We start from the raw sequence: 21,719 nt of genomic DNA, 5'->3' as shown, positions 1-21,719 counted from the left end.
GGTTTCCATTTTTAAAACGGCAACTCTAGAACGCGGGCAAATTGCTTAATGAGCCTGACCCGATTTACCAAAGCAGTGCAATTATGTCCCTGTCTCACATTCTAGCTCCTAGAATTAAAAAACTATTTTAAACAACGAGGGGTTAGCACTTGGGCACTTCATTTCGATTAGGCGTTTGAATTATGCCAGAGTCGGCCGGTCGGTCCAAGCGCATGGTGGTTTGTGGTCATCCTCACCTCCTCATTGATTACCAAACACAACTTATGGTGCGGCACTTGGGAAATTAACCTCGGAAGCCCCCGCACATTCTACAAAGATTATTTACCATCAGCCAAGAGCAAATTACACGAAAGAAAACACTCTGTCAACTGGCCCACAACTTATGGCGTTCCAATGGGAGAGGTGCGGAAATGCAGATTTAAATTCACCGGTAAACGCAGGTGGACATTGCACAGTGTTTTTTTTCTACAAGTGCCATGAATTAGACCTGGGTATGTATGCCTTCCATTAATAGCCATGTTGGCCTTGCTTGGTGTTCGTTTTTCGTGTGTGATGTCCCTCCGAGGCTTGGTGGGGCACCGTGGCCTTAACCAGCACCGGGGCTACATGACTGGCAGTACCGGCAACACTCCATCATCATAAACAGAGTGTGGCGGGCAGGGCTCTGCATTAGGCATATAACGAACGATGCATTGATCCATCGATTAAAAGTAATCATTCGGTTTCGGCAGCGTAAAATCGAGTCACGTGCGTGAGGAGTAATTATTCACGATTCATGCAAATGATATGCTAATGGGACGTCACGGACTTACAAATTGAGGAAAGACAGAAACAAACAATAACGCAACAGATGAGACGGTAAAAATTGATATGAAAAAATAATCAATTCTTGGAATCGCTTGGTGGGAAGGGAATATTTAAATGCCCAATCTGCATGTGGCACCTGGTAACTACATATACACAAACATCTAGTGTTCCTTTAAGTTTGTTGACACTAGAAACCTAATATTTTGGATACCACAAAGGCTCATGGTGGGTTCCATTCATTTTGCATTTGTATTCATTCATTTTTAATATAGGCGCTAGCCGTTAGTGCCTGCTACTTCATAATTAAGGCACACAAAGGCGCACACATGTGCACACACACACGCGCACGTGCATGCTGCCCGCCCGTGTACAAAGAACCAACAGTCTATGTTTACAGCAGCTCCTTAAAGCCACTAGGAATTTTGATTCGGTTGTTAATCATGGGAAGAGCCAATAGCCAGGGAGATCTTGACTCAACAGACCACAGCATACACATTAAGGAGAGGAAAATGAATACCGTGGGATCAATTGTAAATGCACATTACAGAATTTTTATGTTTAATAAAGGACTTAATTTACCCGCTTAAACAAGCATTTGAGCAAAGAACAAACAACATTAAATACATTACATACTCACTGTTATCTCTATGTACTTAGCGGCAGGCCTATCCTACAGAGCCAGAAAACAAAGTGTATCTTCCGTGGACAGCAGGTTTACAGCTGTTTGTTCACAACCGTTTATCACATCATGAAACGGGTGGGAGTGTTTGAAAAAAAACTTGTGATTCAAACAGTGACAATGGTGGAAAAATTTTTCAATAACTGCATAAAGTAGAACACTGTAAGAGAAAAGAACGGTGAAAACATGCAGTAAAATAAATCTATTTTAAAGTTTTCGAAAATAAGGCAATATTTCAGACACAGAAGAAGCACTCGGGAGGACTGCGGACATCGTAGATGGCACGGAAAGGGGTAAATTTGCAAAAACACTCCGAGTTCTGCATTCTGACTGCCATTCCCTTGCATCGACATCGATAGGAAAGAGGCACTACCACTCACTGTGACTGGTGTTTCAGAGACATCCTTAAAATGCCATCATGACCCGAGCCCTACCTGTTAGCATATAGCAGTCAGCGAGGGTTAGGTTGGCAGCACGGTGGCAGTACAAATGCAACGGACCGGTATGGCAGTCGCTGCAGCAGAGCTCGGTGAAAGCAAATGACTGCGACGGCATGAAGACCGCGTCGACGCCGAGCTCTCCGTGAATGAGGAATGGGCAGCAGCAGCAGCAGCTCGGCCGTCTGGCCGCCCCATCACATTCACACTGCAGCGGTGCGCAGCTCTTCACCTGGGGAGAGGGGCTCCCGGCTCAGCGCCTCCGCCTTTCTCACGCGGTGGCACGAATCTAGGTCACCCGGCCCCTGGCGACGACGGGATGTCCGAGTCTCCCGCGCGATCCCCGCGCGCCCCGGATCAAACCGCCCACGCGGCTAAATCTTCTGGCCGGCGACCCACTTTGGCGGCGCGGAGCCTCCCGCCGCCTCCGCCGCGGGGCCCGGGCCCTCGTCGGCGCAGGGAGCGACGTGGACACACAAGCGCAAGCGCGCCGCGGTGGTGGCTCGCTCGCTCACGCGCGCATTGTGCGGCTGTAGGTGCGGGCCTGTGAGCGTGCGTGCGGGGGTGCGATGGGGAACGTCTGTTCAGGCCTCAAGGGGGGGGGGGGGGGAGGTCTTTGTGTGTATGTACGTGGATGTATCCGACGTGCTTTGTCGACACGTGCGTGAAAACATTTTAATGTCTCGGTGTTACAGCTGACGCATAACCGCAAAATCGCTCAATTTCGACAACAACATTCTTATGAAAATTACTCAAATCGCACGCCGCACAAATCATTATCACCGACTTGGAGTGGAAAAAAATAGAAATTATGCTGACTCCACCGCAAGTCAGTCGATCTTTCTGCCCTTTTCACTCTCTGAACTCGACATCTGTAAAAACGAGCTTCATTGCTCATCGGATTCCTCCAGTCCAAATTAAGTTTGATTCTGAATGAGAGCCGTTTCCCAAATCTAAGAATAGGGTTTTTCCACTTTTTTCTGGCAACAAAACTGAAACCTTTTACAACAAATAATTTCTGCATTAACCACAATACTTGTGGTCAGAATGCAAACAAAAAACACACTGCTAATATATGCACTGTCTTTGAAAGTGATTGGTCCACACCAGACAGCTTTCTTTTGAGCCTCGTCTCAAACGGTGCTAGACCAGAGGACGCCTTTTGGCAGTGTAAGTGATGAACACAGTAAGTAGTTTTGAGTCGTGTCTGTGCATCACTCGCAATGTAGTCCGTTCGTTTGTGTTGTCTTATAGAGACAAATGAGTATGGGTGTGACTGTGTGTGTCTTTATATTGTGTGTGTGCGCGCGCGCACGTACACACACACACCTATTCTCCTCCTTACCCCCTAATCCGTTAATGTGATTTTCGGGCCATCACGCGGCAAGATGAAACATTCACGCACAGACCAAGGTGCTCACATAAAAGTGGAATAAATTGCCGGCGAGTGGGTATTAGTCGTCGCCCTGAAATACGATCCTGCCCATCCATCACAGTGTAATGCTGCTTCATTATACAGCACAACGCAGCGACAAAGGCATCATCATCGCGTACCTTACAAAGGCTAACATTTACAAAGCACATTTGCTCGACTTCAAACCCGTCTCATTCGCACAAATTCAATAGTACTCCTTTTATTAGCTTTTGCTACCCAGCACCACTCACCCTAAGCTGGGCAATGAATAAGCTGCACCCACAACGGACTCTGAAGTACCCAAAGTAAGCAATGTCAGGCATTTGCTTCGGGAAGGCCTGAGAAACAAGCTCCCAAAAACAGCTACCATTGCAAAGCTTAATAAAACTCATGGAATGTCAAGAGGTCCTTCAAACAATATGTGTGGGCCTGGGATGTTCTCTCCTCTCCATTATCTAGTGCTGGCATTTACCATTCGGGACATATAACATCACTTGGACCTTTCTTGAGATTGCCTTCGACAGGGCGCAAGGCAGAGTTACAGCCGGAGCCCCCCGGAGCTGTCCTTTCCCTTTTCTTTGCCATTAAACATTTTGTCTGTCAAGACGGTCAAGTGTCATCGCCACACTCTCGCCACCGCCGCCACAGCGCCGGGGCCAGTGCTGGTTCTTGGCTCTGGAATTCAAGACACATTGGGCGCTCAGACTGGTACTGAATGAAGTAGTGTACGGACAAATCAGATGCATTCACCTAGTGCCCATGTTTATTAGAACCGTCCAACATCAAAGCACGACTGAGGAGGCATAAACCATTACACCATGCCTGTCCCCACCCTCCTGCTAATACGGCGATTCAATGAATGGTCACGATTCCTGGCCATGGTTCGATAGGAGTCGATTATTTTTCCGACATTAATTTTACCATCTGGTTTGCATTGTTCCTCGTTTTTTTTCTCTCTCGTTTGTACAGTTTGATTTGCCTATTACCATATAAAATGCATCGTGAACGTAGGAACTGATTTTCATCGGTTTTTAACGGATGGGTTCTCATGTGTTTACATATCGTGCAATGTCAGAGTGGTCAGAGTCTGTTGATTCATGCAAGGCGGCACAGGTCAGTTTGGACAAAATCAGGGCCCTTGTGCCAGGATCTGCTTCCACATTTCTTTTTTATCCCTAGCTGTCCCAAGCATAATTCAGGTTTGCTATAACACCAAACAAGAAAAATGACATTTTGTGGGGAATGCGGAAACGCAATAAGATTGTCAGTATTGTGCACTCCCAATAAATCAGCTCCTCTCTGTGACTGTCATCAGATACCAAGGCGAGATGCAATGTTGCAGAAGGGCTTTAACGAATCTCTCTTCATAACAACGCCTGACATTTAAGTGCTCATTTTATGTTCCTATTACTCTTGTTATATTACTGCAGGATATAAAGAATTGGCGAGACCGTTTGTACCACCAGGTACTCAAAACATCTGCCCGCCTGCTCCTTGCCATGGCATGTCTGCTACAGAGAGAGAGAGGTCCAGAAAAAGTGAACAGCTCTTCTCCGTAACAACACTGCCCTCTGGCGAACACAAGTCCTAAGTGACGCGTGCCGGGTAAAGGCATTCTATCCGAGCAACACCGCAGCACACTTGCCCGTTATTAGCAAAAGAAATTAACTCACAGCAACAATAAATAACTTAGCTCCGTAAATGTATCAGTGTCTGACTGTTAGAATGAGTCCGTGACACGGCATATAAACGCAAACCGTTCCAACCTCTAAGCTATGTGTTGGGCCTTAGCCGTTAAAGGATCATTTGGTCAAACAATCTGTGCTTCTCTTCCCCCTGTGGTTTACCGGTTTCTACACTCAAAACAAATCGAACACATCACATGGAATGCTTCAGACTGTTTACGAACAGTTTAAAATGTTTGTAGACTCCCTGAAAATGCATCGTGACTGTCAGAATATTCATCGAGACTGCGTGATATTTTTCAAGTGGTATGACATTCGAGATTGGCTGAACATTCGAGGAATCTGCCACAATATTTGGGGTGTCAACCCGCCTGAAATTGCTTATAGGTTGCTCGCGCTGAGACACCTCGAAGTTGAGTTTCCAAGGACGCATCTGGTCCAAACTGCCACAGGGTAATATCTGGCAAGTAAACAAAGCCAACGGGCACGTTTACGCAGCGACCGTAATATGCTCTTATTGTCGCCTGTTGGCATTGTGTATAAAACCCTGCTTCAGTGAAAGATATTAATACAGATTGCAAATAAGTACATGACGAAAGATTCAGCTTTAATAGAGAGAATTGCAGCCAATGCTGAAAGAGAGTTCCTACGGAGGCCAGCACGGTGCACGAGGGGGTGTTGTGGCCAACCAGCGCCGTGCCTCGCCGCCTTTGTTTGCCCAGTGGCCGGTGTTTACACAACACACAGAGCCATTGCCATCAATGCCCGCTTCGTCCAAACACAGTATCGCGCCTAATGGCCATTCAATTGGCGCCGCGATTGTGCACGGCCTCAAAGTGACATTAGCATCGACACAAAGGCTCCACTCAGAGGTCTCCCCCGCAGCGCGCGCGCGATGTGTCCCACGCTCCTCCGCGCTCGCCGCCAGCGCCGCTGTCCCCGCACGTGCTGCGTTCTGTCCTGAACCGACCCCGGTCCACGTGCGAAACGCCGCAGCGATGCCACCATCGTCGCACGTAGGCCAGTTTAAGATGTTCGCAATCAGAGGCGCGGCCAAGATTTTTTGTTTTTTAACGAGGGCGCTTGAGGATGAATCATTGGCTGGAGTTTAATGTTTTAAGAGTCAGTGAGCTCAGACCGGATAATTCATTTGTCATTGCCACTTCAATTGGAAAAACTTTATTCGGGCTTGTTTTGTAAAAAAATGAAATGTATTATGATGAAATGTTGAGTTGAGCCACATTTGGAAAGTATTTCACATCAATTTAGTCGCCAAATAGAGACATCAGTGCCACTGTAGTTGCGCAACCTCTTATGGTACCAATTTTTGCTCCGGTCTATAGTTCTGCTATTTATTTACTGAAACGATTCAATGCAACACATAATGCCACACCGCCCAGAAACACAAGTTCGCAGGAGGCACGCTGGTACTATGCTGAGGATGACGCAATTCAGCGGCTAATCAACCTCACATGGAACATCTCGTTCCTGCCCTCAACATCAGCCGGACGGAAGAGGAGACGCATAAAACACACTTGTCGTGCTGCTTAAGACTCCCAAACCAAAAAGTAGTGCAAGGATGAGCAATTAAATAAAAAAATATCTGCAAAACTAAATCACTTTTTAAAACCCCAAGTTCGTTACTTTGTAGATGGTGACCTAATCTGGAGGACAGGCATTTAAAACAATGATTGTGTTGGTTGTGAATGCTCACTCGAGATATTGATGGCCAGGTTGCTAAATTATACTATTTTTCAAATCCTGTATTGTAAGTAGTATGTTTCTCAACATCATCATCACGCTAGTCATGAATTCATACGATTTGTGTTTTGTCATTCCGCTTTCAAGAGGCGAGAAGGATGATCCCCTTTGTGCACAGCTTGGCGAGACTGCACCACAGGCGCTGCTGCCAACGTTTGTGAATCACGAAGGGAGCGCGCCCTACGGCGAACTTCACAACAAAACCCACGAGCACTCGTTTACATTTCTACTTTCACGTGCACTCTCAAAGTGCAGCCATTAACAAAATGGGGCGACATAAGTTGGGATGTGGCATATAATACGATCGTGTCTTGTTCAAGCAGACACTTAAAACAACCTGCATCAGGCAGCAGCTGACTCTAAGGGCCCGAGGGCAGGAGCACTGCAGCATTAACGAGTCAAAGGGGGGCCGAGAGGCGAGAGCCCCCCCCTAAGTCGCACTCACGGCGGCTACGTTCCATGCTGCGAACAAAATGATTAACGAGCGCCGCCGAGGCAATCGCAATCCCACGCGCGCCAGAGTCCACAAACGCCTTGAACTATTATTTCTACAGCGCGCCTCACGCCGACACGAGAGAAGCCAGCGACGGACAAAGAGTTTCTGCGAAAGCGCACGACCCTGGGGAGAATGAAACTCGCCGACCGCGAGAGTGCAGCCGCCGGCACGAGCAGCCCCCCTTTTGCTCCGGAGCCCCCCGCGGTTTTCTCGGCGCACTCACGAGACTCGTTAACCGTGTTCATCGCGTGTTCATCACGGAGCGAGGGGGTGCATTCAATCAAGGGCAATATGCTCCGAGCTTCTCGTTTGATGTGTGGCGAGTTGGGCGCTGCGGAGAGTCGGTTGCGATGGCGGCGGCGGAGCACGGAGACGCAACCGACCGCTGCGCAGGATGGGGAGATTAAGATCTGGAGAGAGGCCAACAAGTGTTGCACGCGTTGCCCTCGGAGGTTGCTCGTTAGCGTGAACACCAGACATGGCGTTTCCTGCTCCTCCTCCGGGTTAATTCACTCGTACGTTGTATTTTGCTTGTATCCGGACAACAAGTCCCATTGAGACGACGAATCTGATGCCGAGCGGGAAACACGACGAAAAGACAAAACAAATTCCAAGAACAACAAACGTAGGGTGGGTGGGTGGTGGAGTGTGGCGGGTGCACGACACATGCAAGTCGGCTACACGCAGGTCATGATGTTCCGACGTTCGGGTTTACGGTAATTTCATTGCATTCATAAGCCGCTGGAGCCATCTGCTGGCTCGGGAGCAAACTGCAGCGTTTGCTCCCCCCAGCTGAGCGCGCCGCAGAGACACGGACGGGGGCGAGACGGGAGTTGAGTGGCCCGAGCAAGTTGGGCCACGCGGGGCCACGCGGGGCCACGCGGGGCCCCCCCAGAACCGGCCGCCGGAGAAGGCTCACGAATGAATCGATCAGCTCCGTTCGTCGATCGCCGCCCGATCGCTCAACGCCGCCGCCGCTCCGCGTCGCACAGCGGCGGCCCAAACTCTGGCTGCCACCACCTCTGAGGTTGCAAAACAAAACCGGGACGTCCCGTCGTGAGGAGGAGACGAACAATATCTCACGATACGGCAAGAACAGAGAAGTAGACGAGGGGAGGAGAATTGTGTTGAGTGGCGTATTACAATAATTATTATAATTGTTAACTGATTGGCACTTGCCTCAGATTATCTGCACAAACCAAAAAAGAGGCGATGTTGGGAAAAAGCGGCAGAGGTGGCAACCCGAGGCCAAAGCCCTCTTCGCCACCGCCGTCACCGTGCACCGCGGCCAAACACACGGCAGGCCCCGTTGGACAAGTGCCCGGGATGCAGTCGGCACGTCACGGTCGCCGCAAGCGCGTTAGTCTCCGCGCAAGGCGTTGATCTGGACGAGCCATTCGTTTTCGACGTTCGCCGAGGAAGAAGCAAAAAAAAAGCAACCGTTTCAAGCATAGCAATGTGCGAGAAAGCTTTATTGATGGCCTCTCTATTCACGAGAGGGTTGTTTTGTTCTTTTAAAGAATGGTTGAGTTTTGCTATCCCACAAAGCCCAGCCTAATAGGTGCAATTTTACTGTCAACTTCTTTCCCTTTCCTTGTGAGCACCGACTCCAAATTTGTCACTTCGTGCTCGGGAGGCATTTCTAAAGGGAAATAATTTCCCCTTCACAGTGAACCATAATCCTCCTGGGTTTTGTTCGGTGTGGGTGCGGTAGCCTGAGAAATGTCTCCGCTTATGCGCACGACACAGCCCTGCAGGACACCTGCTTTTAGCAGAGACCCTAACAGAGGCCCGCGTGAAGAGCCTCACATCTATCCGTGCGATGCGAAGGTTTATGTTGAGACAAAACGGAAGTGATTTCAACAAATAAAAGAGTAAAACTATTCCCAGCATTGTCTCGGGTGGTAGAGCGTAGTCAACAATATCCCATGATGGACAGGGCATTGAAAGGGCCTTGGTGGACTGAGAGCGACTGCATTTTGTTTTACAACAATTTACAGCCGTGTGAAAATCCACTGCTGGATGGAGGCCTCTCTACACCATGTTAGCCATGGTGGTTGTTTGTGGTTGTTTGACCAAACATCACCACAACGGCCAGCCGGGGTAATAAAAGGAGTTGGGGGGGGGGGAGCTGGGTCCAGTTGAGATATCATTCACCAGTGATGGTGGTAGCCACGGCCAAGTATCAAACTTGGGTCGCAGAGATGATGGTGCGCTGTGTGCGCCACTGTGCCACCTCTTCACTCCAATTAAAACACCGAATCCAAAGGCATCCCCAGCAGCAAAGATGTATTTGCACTCGGTTCGCACGGTTGCAGTTGAGGCTAGCGCCCAAACCATAGGTCTTTACGATGCATTAGAGGAGCCCTGATTCCACCATAATCCTTGCCAGTAACGTCACGGCACGGTGCGTCCGTGCGTGTGTGTGTGTGCACGCGTGCTTGCGTGTGTGAACACGCGTGTGTGTGTGAGCACGCGTGTGTGCGTGCGGTGTTTGCGCGCAGTCTATCAGCGCGCACCGCTAATCCGGCCTGCGCACCCCACCGAGAGAGCGATAGACATTCGCGCCAGGAGGTTCCATCAACAACGGGAGCGCACACTGGTAATTAAAATGGTAATTTACACCATGCAGATAAGACTCTTTTTAAAATTCCAACTGCAATCTACTCGGAAATATTTAATAAACTCTAGGCGCAAGCCATTAGTTATATTGCCTTTAATTTCTGCCCAAAGCGAAGTTTCTGCTTCACTACAACCAGGCAAAGGTCGTAGAGTATCTCCAGGTACACGTGAACACACTGCCCAGGTGTGCAGCAACTCCTCCACCCACTGTTGAGGGGGTAGAGCGTTCGATGACGTGAAGTGCTCAGGCAGGCGTTTTGCTTTGGCTGATGGCAGGGCCCCACCTCGTCATGAAGAGCTCCAGATTCAACAACAGTCTCCAACCACCATCACTACCACCACGATCACCACGATCACCACCACCACCACCACCAAGTCCACTACAACGAAGCTGCAATTGAGCCACACTTCACGACCGAGTGAGCTCAGGTAACGGCTGGCGTGAGCTTCCCCCCACAACACGATGGCACCGCCATGCGCCCACCGTTCCTTCCGTTCGTACGTTCCACACCGGCAAGGACGGGGACACGTTGCGGTCACATGACGTCAGGACACAGACGTCCAATATTCGTAAGGTCGGAGACACGAGCAGCCGAAATGCCGACGACAGAGATAGACACAGAGAGAGAAAGGGGGGGGGGGAGGGTGCCGACAGCAATAGAAAACACGTGGTTTTGTGGTTGTATTATCGTAAGAGTCAGACACCCAACCCTGAGCTGTTTTGTATCCATTCCAGGACAAATATTCATTCTGAGCCAGGACAAATATTCGTAAATGCTCGGTTTTGGGTTACGTTTCACACAGCAAAGTCTTTAACGAATTCTTCATTCTGCTGCTAAAAGTCTATCTCTAATATTTGGTGGGTTCTCAGCCACGCACCGGCAGGAATCTGCCGTCACAGTACATGTGCAGTCCATTAAAAGTGGGTCACTGGAAGGTTTCCCTTTAAATACACGTGTTTAATGGCAGCCGACAGAAAGGGGGCCTCACGTGCCAAACATGTTATGAAGGTTGCAGCAATTACGAAAACTGGTTGCATGTGCGAGGAGAAGCCACACGCTCTCCATTGGCACGTTAGGGATTAACTTCTCTAATAACGATTGTTTCGTGTCATGTATATATGAGAAGTTGGGGGAGGAGGGGGCGGTTTGAGAACAAAATATTAAAAACATGCATAGGAAAGTGGTTATTATTTTATTATTTCATATTTCAGTCGCCACTGCTAATGTAAACGATTTTGAGTAATTGTCATAACTTTAAGATGACATGGTGGTGTATGGAGACTATTTCCAGTATGTTATACATATTTTTGCACTTGTACATGAAGAGTATGATGCATTGTTCATGAAATGAAAAAACAGAGGAGGCCCATTTCCAGACCATGACATATTTATAAAAGCCTCTTTAAAGAAGTATTCGCTATTTCTCTTTGACTGATTCAAAAAAAAAAACACGGTTTAAGAACCTGCATATTGTTTTTCAACCTATAATAATACAATAATATTTAGGCGTCTCTCTCTCCAATGCTGGATGAAGGCTTCTTCCATGCTGTGTCAGTCATGGGAATTGTTTGAACATACCTCAAGACACTGGCAAAGCGGGTTGCCGCGATTGGACAGCTATCGCTCGCCACTGATGTTCGCTGTGCCTGGGGATCGAACTCAGGCGTCCAGGTGCATAGTGCAGCGCCACCGCTCCACCCATCCCGATACATCTCACACAATACGTTTGTATAACAACACAAGTGTCGTCCTTTGTCGTTCACGCCCGCTGCGGGACGAGAGATCTGAATGCTTATTTTTGAGAGGTAGTGCAGCCTGAAGGGAATACCTGCACACCCACCTTGCATCCCCCACACCCCCCTCCCCGCTCACCACAGCCTCATCCCTTTCGTCCCGCAATGCCAAAGCATCCCTCCCCCGGCTTCCGCGCCACGTAAACCCCCAAGCGGTAACAGTCATTAATGCCGCCACGGTCTCACATCTCTGCGGGGACCGCGGCCGTAGCGGGGAGGGCAGCTAATTACGGCACTCACGGCGTTAATAGCAAGCCGGAGGAGAGCTCGCGGCTACGCTGATGCCGGCTGCCTTCTCGGCAGGGGGGCTGAAGGCGGGCTTGTCCTTGCTTAACCAGCTCCCACCGAGACGTCTTATTACAGGGCGCACGCGGCGCTTTCGCCCCCGGAGTCACCGTGGCACGGGCGAAGCGATTAAACGCACGATAACGGGTGGCCGTTGCAGCTTCTCTAAATATCTCTGCATTAGCCGAGCATCTGCAATAACCTGCTGCCGGTTTTATATCCAAGGCGAGCGCGTTCAATTTTATGGCTCAGCAATTTTGCCGAACATTAAACGCACGCAAACGCAGAAACTCGCGGCGCGTGATGTCGTGCGCGTAAAGCATAATGGCCGAAAGCTATACAGCGTGGTACGTGCTAAATTCTGCCCTTTTCCCACGTGCGAAAATATAAATAGGGTGTCCACGCTTAAACACACATGAAAACGTGTGCAGCGAAATATTAACTTAATAATTAAACACTGTTCACGGGGGGAGAAAAAAACTAAACCCCAAAGTTGCTCATGATGCTATTTATTCGGGCAAAGAAACAGGATGCGTGCAATTTCGATACATAAATAATGTTCACAGTGTGTATGGGATCTATTTGCGTGTAAATAAACTAGAGCCGGGCAGATCACACAAGCCCCGGCTATTCTGCTAGAGCGCGGGCTTGAAACGCGACGCACAGCAGCGTCTGCCCTCCGTCTCGGGACAGCGTCTCGCACTTCACAGCACGAAAAAAATACGCGAAAAAATATAACACCCGACACGCATTCTTCACATGCACAAATATATGCATTTCTACAGTAGACTGTCGCTATAAATCACAAACCTAAATCACCAACCTTGTGAATTTAGCCTGGGAAAGACTCTGCTATGACTGGGTGAAGCTTATATTTTTTCAAACTTATTTCCAAATCTATTTTAGATTATTTTAAAAAGCCCAGGCAATATAAATCATGCACTACTGTTTTAAGGATAAACATCGGTGCGCTTTATATTTTATTTCAGTGGATATCAGGGAGTTTTAACGAACATTAGCAGACATTTACATTGGCTTATTTTTTGTCTCCTGATTTCAGATAAACTAAATCGTAATTATATCTGAAACACATTTCATGGCCATTACAAATCGAAGCACAAACTCCCCTTTTCATGCAACAGATTAGTGGAATCATTAGAAATGACGATTACAAGCAATTAGGCACGGTTAGCGCGACAGGAAAGCTGCATCAACACACTTCAACAAGCGACACGGAAAGGAGACCGCGGATGTCTCACGGTCACCTGACACAGTGCGGGCATGTGGCCCATCGCCAAGAGCTCCCAAGGTGAATTATCACCATCGTCATCACCACACCACATCCTTCTGAGATGAGGAGCGAGCTGACTCAGCTGTAACAGGTCACCACGTCCCTTGTTGCGATAAGATGCAATTATCGTTGCATTACCAGCTTGCAAAACAAACGGGCCTTTTGGACTAAACGTTCGCTTGCCCAATAACACCCGGCGACAGGGATCGCCCGCAAAGCTGCGGCATTAAAAAACGAGGACCCCTTTTGTGCCGACCCGCACCTGCCCCACGCTTTTATTTGGTTGTTAACGGCCTCCTGGCGAGCGAGAGAGAGGCAGGGAGAGACGCGCACAGGCAACGCACAACCTCCAACGCTCCTTTGGAGTGGTTTCCTCTTGTCGTCTGCTTCGGCTTTGGGATGAGTGTAACAATGCCCAGGGTCACACACACACACACCAGACACAAAGGATGAAAATCACTCATTTAGCCTCACAGACTGTTTGTTGTTCGTGCCGAGGCAAGTGCTGTTCGTGATCGGATATTAGAGCTGATACGACACACAGGCAGATGGTATGGCCAGAAGCACATTTGACCACCTTTGTTCCCACCGCGGCTAGCTACTCATGTTTTCATTATAGGCTGAGACAACCTAGGGGAGGCCACTGCTGGAATGTACAACCAGAAATTGCACCTTGGTCACCATTATTTTAAAGCAGTACGCTAATCTTTATGCCACCACTCTGCCTACACACACGTTGTTAACATATATTCGCCGATGTCTGAACAATAAAATTAATTATGATTCTAAATTTATCCAGGAAAGCCTGAGCCTCAAGACCCTTGTTTAGGAGGCTCTTGCATTGGGATATTTGGCCAATTCCTTCAATGAGTTTCTACCAAGTGGAAGGAACCCGGTGCAACGAGAGAACACCACATCGATTTTTTGTAACACAAAGCTCCACACAGATGGATGCAAGAATCCATTGCGTTATTGCGACCTCCTGTGCACATACATGCATTCATACTCACATCAGTCCACAGGAGAGCAGCACAACCCCGAGGACGCTGCGGCTGAACCTTTGTCTCACCGCAAGATATACTGCGCTGGGAGAGCCGATTGGTTTTTGCGCGGAGTAAATCTGGGGCAGAGGCAGTAGAGTTTGCCCCAATGGCTTCAGCCAATGATTGGTGTGGGACCCATGCGAGCATGCACACCAAGACAACGAATGACGACCCCCCCTGCGAACAAAATCGTTCTGTGCTGCTGTGGAGCATTCATCATCGTCGTCATCCTCGGCCACGATCGATGCACTGCTGGATGAAGGCCTTCCCGAGGTGTCGCCACCTCTCACGATCGCGCAACATAATAATCCGCTTACCACCTGCGCGCGAGGTGATTTCATAGTTCCATCGCCTCGGTGGTTGGACCTCTCAGGCCCGTTTTTTCCCTTGGCTGTCAATCGGTCTTAATTATCGGCTAGCGGCCATCGTTACTTCTGGTGACATGTTCTGCCCAAGCCTACTTACTCTCTTTTCAAGTCAGTATCACGCAATGCTACCCATCTGTGAAGATCGTGACTGCTTGTCTGCCTCCCTGATTAATATTAGGCCGACCGTTCTGGACAATAGCAGCTGCCCATTTTCTGGAATCGAACTTCGCTCGAGAGGAGAAGTAGGCAACACCAATAGGGGCAGCACGGACGTCAATAACAGGAGCGCGATTGAATATCCTACGGCCAAAACTTCCTGGCCTCATGCTATCCTGACGACAGTGGGTGGTCATAAACTGCATCAGGACGTCCCACGGGGGGAATCGAATCTGTTACGCAAGTGGCAAAGATTACGAGACAATCGTCCCTGTAACTATGGCGAACTCCAAACTTTGGAAGATATGGTGATCAGTTGCTCCTTGCATACACTTCCTGGCATGATGAAAAAGTTAATTCGGCATATGATGATGTTCTTGACCAGCGATGTAAACTCGAGCTACCCTTGTAAATATTGCTATGACTACAACAAAAAGACAAAAATCCATCATATAGCCTTTAACAGACTGTTTGGGTAAGTGTTGTTAGCGGGCACCAATGAAGTCTGGAACGGCACACGAGGGGGTGGGTGGACAGCATCACGCCCGCCCGCCTTTGTCTCCCTCGTGGCAATGTGTACACATCGCAATAGGTATTCATTTGAGCCCGAGTCGACCTAGGGGAGGCCCAGGACTGGTTCAGATAATTGCCACTGGTATTGGCCGCGAGCGGGAATCGAACTCGGCACGCCGGGTTCGTAGGGCAGCGCGCTCACCGCTACACTCCCGCTCCCCACATTTTACTACTAACACACGCGCGCGGACACACACCGCCCCCTTTGCGTTCATTCGAGAAACGGATACGGCAAGGGGGCTGTGTGAACTCTGGACCATGGTATCGTCAGTAAATCACTGCAGCGTCCGTGCGTGAAGAATCGGGAGCCCTCGATGAAGGTTTTCCAAAGAAGCGTCCCCCCCCCACCCTCTCCACCACGCCACCTCCTCCACCACTCCATCCTCCCCGGCTCATGCCCCCCACCCCCACCACAACACCCAGGGCCGGATTAGCGCCGGGGGCATCAGGGGCTGCAGCCTTGGGCCTTGGATTTCGAGGGCCCCCCCAAATAAATAAATAATGGCTGCCACTGCGGCTTTACAACGGTTGAAACACTCTATACCATGCAGCACTATGTATGCCAAATCCTGTAGGCCATTCGGCAATTCAAACCACATCGTCACGATCTGTATTACTACCCGTTGTGCCAAAATTAAACGTTGTTTTGTTAGTTTTAACTTTGATTTAGGTTTGTAATCCGTAAATCACTTAAAACTAAATTACTTTCAACAGAAATAATCAAGATGAATAACAATGGCAGAGTTTGGCATCATCGGGCATGGGTGGTGGTGAAAGAGTCAAGGGAAGGAACTGAATTTACAAAGGAGGGGGGGCAAAAGCATGACAGGGCCGGGCCCCCCTCAAACTCAAGCCACCAAGCACCGTGATCCATGTCAGTAGATCTCAACGGACCCCGCGACCCCCCAAAAAGCAAGAAGACCAACCATTACCCGAATGATTTAGCCCTGCAACAAACTCTGGAGCCTCGGCACACCAAGTGCTAGCGCCGCCTATTGGTAGAAGTCGTCATTGTCTTTATAACGTATTAATTCACAGTCGCGGACTTTTTTTATTTGTCCCATCGGCCGTGACGACAACTGCCGTCTGATTATGTTTGCGTTGGCTCTGATTAGTCCTGAGATCAATGGACAGCATCTTTTGCGAACCACGGATTGCGACGGCGGGGCCAGAAGGGCACACACGACTTGCAGGGCGCGCGGTGAGCGCAGGGCATTTACGGGCAGCAGGGACACTTCCTCCTCGTTCCCCGCACGGGCCGCGCTTTATAGCCCTCTATTAGTACGTCGATGGCCACCTTATTTATAGCCGCGACAGAGGAGAGGGGGGAGAGGAGAAAGCTGGCAACACTGGAAGAAAACAACAAACCAACACCCAAAAAGAGAAACGGGGAAGATGGTTTTTGCGTGGCGTTTCTCCAGGGAGCTGCAGAGAGGCGTGCGCGGGTTTTATTTTTTGCCAGCAAATCCATTATAACCCCCCCACTCCACAAAAACGACCCACTCGTCCACAGCACCACTGATACCCATCAGACAGGCTGCATCGCAACCGTTAGGAGCGAGGAAGCCAACCGCCCGAGCCTTTAACTGTTGCCACTTTTGAAACGCATTAAAGATGACCTTGACATTTCTGATTTTGTGCCTTTGGGTCAATTTATCGCCGGAGTGTAAAGCACAGTAATAAACGCGTGACATTATTATTGCTGTTGTTGTTATTGCAACAAATGAACAAGCCGATGATGAATGTGGTAATAAATCGTAGCTAGGACGAGGGGGTGAACTTTGTTGGACGAGAATGCGATATTGGCCAGTGCCGGGTTTATTGTTCATCTGATATTAATTGTAGTTTAACTCATTCATCGTAGTTTAACGCAATGACATCAGATTAATGATATCGGTTGTTTCAACTGCTTACATGTGTAAATGTATCGCTTTTATTTTATACCTACGTTACTTTACCGAAAGAACCAAAGAGTATGGATTCCTGCAGTCACGAAAGCTTCAAAATCAAGATTGTATCGCTTGGTTGCTCCTTTTTGGTCTCAATCGGCCCGCTCTCGCATAGTTTGTGTGTGTCTAGTTTAGTGTGTGTGTCTAGTGTTTACACTAAACACTAGTGTCTAGTGTGTGTCTAGTGTGTGTGTCTAGTTTAAATAGCGGAGACACACACACAGGACTTTGACAGCGAGCCGTCCACGATGACTGGAGGAAGGGGGTGCAGCTCTGTACATCGAGATGCACCCTTCCCAGTGCCTCTGCCATGGAGCCTCTCATTCATTTCTGACTCCCCAGGCGTTGATCACAGCAACAGTAATGCGCGCGCAAAAAAAAACCACGTGAGCAAATAAATAGCAAGCTCTTTGTCGAAGGCTTCGGTCATGAGGGGTGGTTTAACCAAACTTCACCACGCTGGTCACGGCAGGTTGGACATTTGTGAAGCTCATCGGATTTCTCCAGGATAAGGAAATAAAGATTCTGACGATAAGACCCAGTACCAGGTCAGGTATCACTCAGCACTGATGCTAACCATGGCTGGGAATCGAACATATGTCGTCAGATCTATGGCGCAGTGGGCAAACAGCTGTGCCACGACTCCGCCAAGCGATGCTCTTGCATATCCCTCCATACGCTTGTAAAGTCTTAAGAGACAAGTGTGATAATTCACAATAATGCATGACACAGCATTTAGTTACATCTATAACTTCTATAGTATCAAATCCCAACCGCACGACGCATGAATGGATGTTTGTCAACTCGTAGGTATTGTGCGTTACAGGTTTACATGACCACTCCAGTAACTGGATTCGCATGGTTGGCTACGTACGGTGCAAAATAATTTCAATAAACATACGTACTAGAGGCCACTACGTTCACCACAAAGCTAAAAAATAATCGATTATTGAACCGAATTATGACCTTGAATCACGATGATGAATTTCATTGCAAGGGGGTATCGTGCCACCTCTACATGTGACATGCATGAACACAACTCTGAGTGCGTTCCCACGACTCGGTGAACTACAACACTTATTAAATACATTCACATGGCTAAATTGGTGTGCTACATCTGCTGGAAGGGCTGCTAATGCTTTTAAAATGTAATAATTACTCTTAATAATTTACAAAATAAATGACTTGGTACACTACAGCATCGTGTTTCAAGCATGCCTTTGACATTTGATATTTCTTTCTCAAGCCTGAATGGCCAGGACCCATAGATCATGCCGGTCATATATCGAGGCAAGATCCATAATTTGCTTTCAACTTTGACATGGACATTACAGACAACAAGAACATTTGCTTCCAACTGAATCACCCCGATTGCTCCCAATCTTATCAGATCTCAGAAACCAAAACACACAAAAAAAGCAATGTAATTGCTATTGGCTAAAAACATCCCAAAGCTGAAAACTTACCTGAATATTACTCCGTTGGGATCGCACTCAGCAGCAACAACATTGCCCCCTACTTAGAAAACACGGCAGGGTCCTCCTGAACGCGTCTGAGACTCAGTGACGCTTTCCTGGGCCAACCAGCATGACAATAAACGTAACAATAATCAGCGTGGATGTGAGACTGCCTGGGAAAGCCGGATGTTGTAGGCTAGGCCTGCAAGGTGGCCAGGACGTGGTAGTAAAGCAGTTGTTAATTGAACCCATCTGTGCGGAGTTTTGAGGGGGTTACCCCCTCATGGATTCTTTCTCTAGGTGCTCTGGTCTCCCCTCCCACGCAGAGCCAAACGCTCATTCAGAGCCTTGTCCACACATCCCAATGCAAGACACTCGTGAAAAAGACCCTTAAAATTTGGCGAGAATTTGTTAACGAAATCATTAAAAAAAACTTCAGGCTGGCCGAGGTTACACGAGTGACAATATCTCGGGGGCGAGTTCGCTGCGTTGTGTGCGAGCGGTGAGCGGCACGCGCACGCCACCGGGGATGTTTGCACTGGTCGGGAAACCGCGACCACGACGGAAACTCACCATTGAGCCCTCGCCTCGATGCCGGGCAACCTCCCTCTGCAGCCGCGCCACTGCCTGCTTCTCTCTGCCGTGCCAGGGCAGAAGGGGTGGAGGTGGGGGCGAGAGTGGGAGAAGGGGCGGGGAGGGAGGGACAGGTCAAGAGCGGCACCCAAGGATTCGATCAAGGGAGACGGAAACACGGAGAGGAATCGCACACAATGCCTAGACCTGTCACTCCAAAAACCCGGGGACAGGTTCTATCAATATGTACGTGTGTGCACACGCCAACAGCACTTGCCCCAACAGTCTGTTACAGGCTATATGGGGAATCTTTGTCTTGTGTGTGGCGCAGTGGTGCAAGCACTGCGCTAAGACCCCTGGCGAACGGTGTTCGATTCCCGGCTAGATTGCACAGTGGGTACATGTTGTGTAAGGGGATGGTGCTTGGGTTATATGGGCTGGCATGTGTGCGTGTGTGTCTGTGGAGATTGATGGTGCAGCGGTTCACGTGATGTTCGATTCATGGCAAGAGATAAAATCAGTGGCAAGCAATGTCTGAACTTGTACTGAGAGCCTCCAATCAAATAACTCAGCCCTAGACGAGTACCTGAAACAGTGTGTAAATATCAGTACGAAGAGATGGCTGGTTGTTGTGCTGGCCACAATACCAATTGTAGTACGTGGGGTGTAATAGGCGCTCACGAATAGCACTTACCCCAACAACCCAAACGGTTATTCCAGATATATTTGTCTCTGTGTGTGGAAATATATAGCATTAAGTGTTCGTGTGAAGCACGCATAGATAAGTTCACACACACTACGTTTATTACGCACACATGCCACGGCCAATGATGGGCACGCTTGTTTATATAAGCAGCCACCAATCGTTGGCGCTGTCGCTCACAACGTCCCTATCCGACGCGCAGGTGAAGTGCGTGTGTCAACATCATGGTATCAGCGAGAGCGATCGAACCGTCAATTTTGGTTGTCATCGGATCTCCCTTCTCACCTCGAGAGGCACCCGAGGAAGATAGAAACCAAACCCCACCTCGAGCCTGTGGCGAAACGTTGACGCTCCGGCCAGGTGCGCCGGCCGAGCCACGCTGCGTTGTGGGCCCAGGTGCGCCGCACCGCGCAAGAGCCAGGTGCGTTGGCTGAAGCACCGCCGAGTGGCCAGGTGCGCCGTGCGTAGATATTTACATCGAACTTAAACAAGAGGTTCGTAAATCGTCACGGCGCTCTGCAAGGGTCGCGCGACGAGCCGGGCGGTGAAAAGGAACTTCGCTTCACCCTCGGGCCGCCATCACTGGGGACGGAGACGCTTTGCGTGGACAAGAATCTCTCAACGCAACGGAAACAGCGTCGACATTCCCAAGCCAACTCTCCCGAAACTCGCGTCCTGTACGTAGAAAGCGAAAATAAATAATCTAAGGGGACCGCAGAGTTTGCTTACAAAGCGAGGAACAGGAATGTAAAATCACATCTTCATTTATTTACACTTGCAATGTTTCGATATACATTGCTGCGTAGTGCACGTTGTCATATGCGTACGTATGTATGTTGTACAAATATGTACGTTTAGACATTTAAATTGTGTCAAACTATTTTAAGCAATCACCATGAGGACACTATCAACGTCCCACAGAACTAAAGGTAAACTTATTTCGCAATGCCACCTTTGTGTACATTATCACCGAACGCTGACCATATCCAAGTTATACGTGAGAATGGCATACTTGCTTCAATGACGAACAAAATATCCCATTCCCACATCTCTCCATCACCCCTGTTGCCACTACGATGCGGAGCTGCGCCGCATCTTCAGTCAGAGCCAATCAATATGGTAAAGCGAAGTGCAGTGAAATTACTACTCCTCGCAGTGACACATTGTATTGCAACGACACACGATTACATTGATTGACCCAGTCCCGGGCTCGTAACGATGCAGCCTCACCGCCGCACGTAAGGGCATCCATGCACCGACTCTCCATTGAGAAGCCGGGGGGTGAAAAAACAACTCGGATAGCCCCAATCAAAATTGCCTTCTTTTTTTGTTTGAATAAGTGGAGCAAACGTGACCGTTTTTCCAACAACACGTAACCGTTTCTCTATAACAAAATCACGACTGGCATCCTGCGCTGTAATTTTTAACACACGAATTTTATTTTTCTACAGTACCTTCTAGACAATTATAGATACACGCAATTGGATGGAATCTGCCACGTGTGGCTTATTTTAGCTTTAACTGTTATTTACTGCAACCGAAAAACATTCTATCAAGTCCGCGAGAATGGGACAGACGTTCTTGGAACAATGCTAGTATCCACTATATTATTACAATTACAATAA

At 48.8% G+C, this 21,719-nt stretch overlaps 1 protein-coding gene across 1 annotated transcript in view; it reads right to left on the bottom strand.

Moving 5' to 3' along the window:
* Positions 1 to 21,719, bottom strand: part of NCKAP5 (NCK associated protein 5) — a 232,192-nt gene that overhangs the window by 81,878 nt on the left and 128,595 nt on the right. The window contains exon 8 of the mRNA XM_078876191.1: positions 19,392 to 19,455. Within this exon, the coding sequence (XP_078732317.1) occupies positions 19,392 to 19,455 (64 nt within the window). The remainder of the gene's footprint in view (positions 1 to 19,391; positions 19,456 to 21,719) is intronic.

Source organism: Lampetra fluviatilis, chromosome 2 (assembly GCF_964198595.1).
Source record: "Lampetra fluviatilis chromosome 2, kcLamFluv1.1, whole genome shotgun sequence".
In the NCBI taxonomy this organism is placed as follows: domain Eukaryota; kingdom Metazoa; phylum Chordata; class Hyperoartia; order Petromyzontiformes; family Petromyzontidae; genus Lampetra; species Lampetra fluviatilis.
Note: the sequence above shows the minus strand (reverse complement) of the source record. Positions and strands in the feature narration are given on the sequence as shown.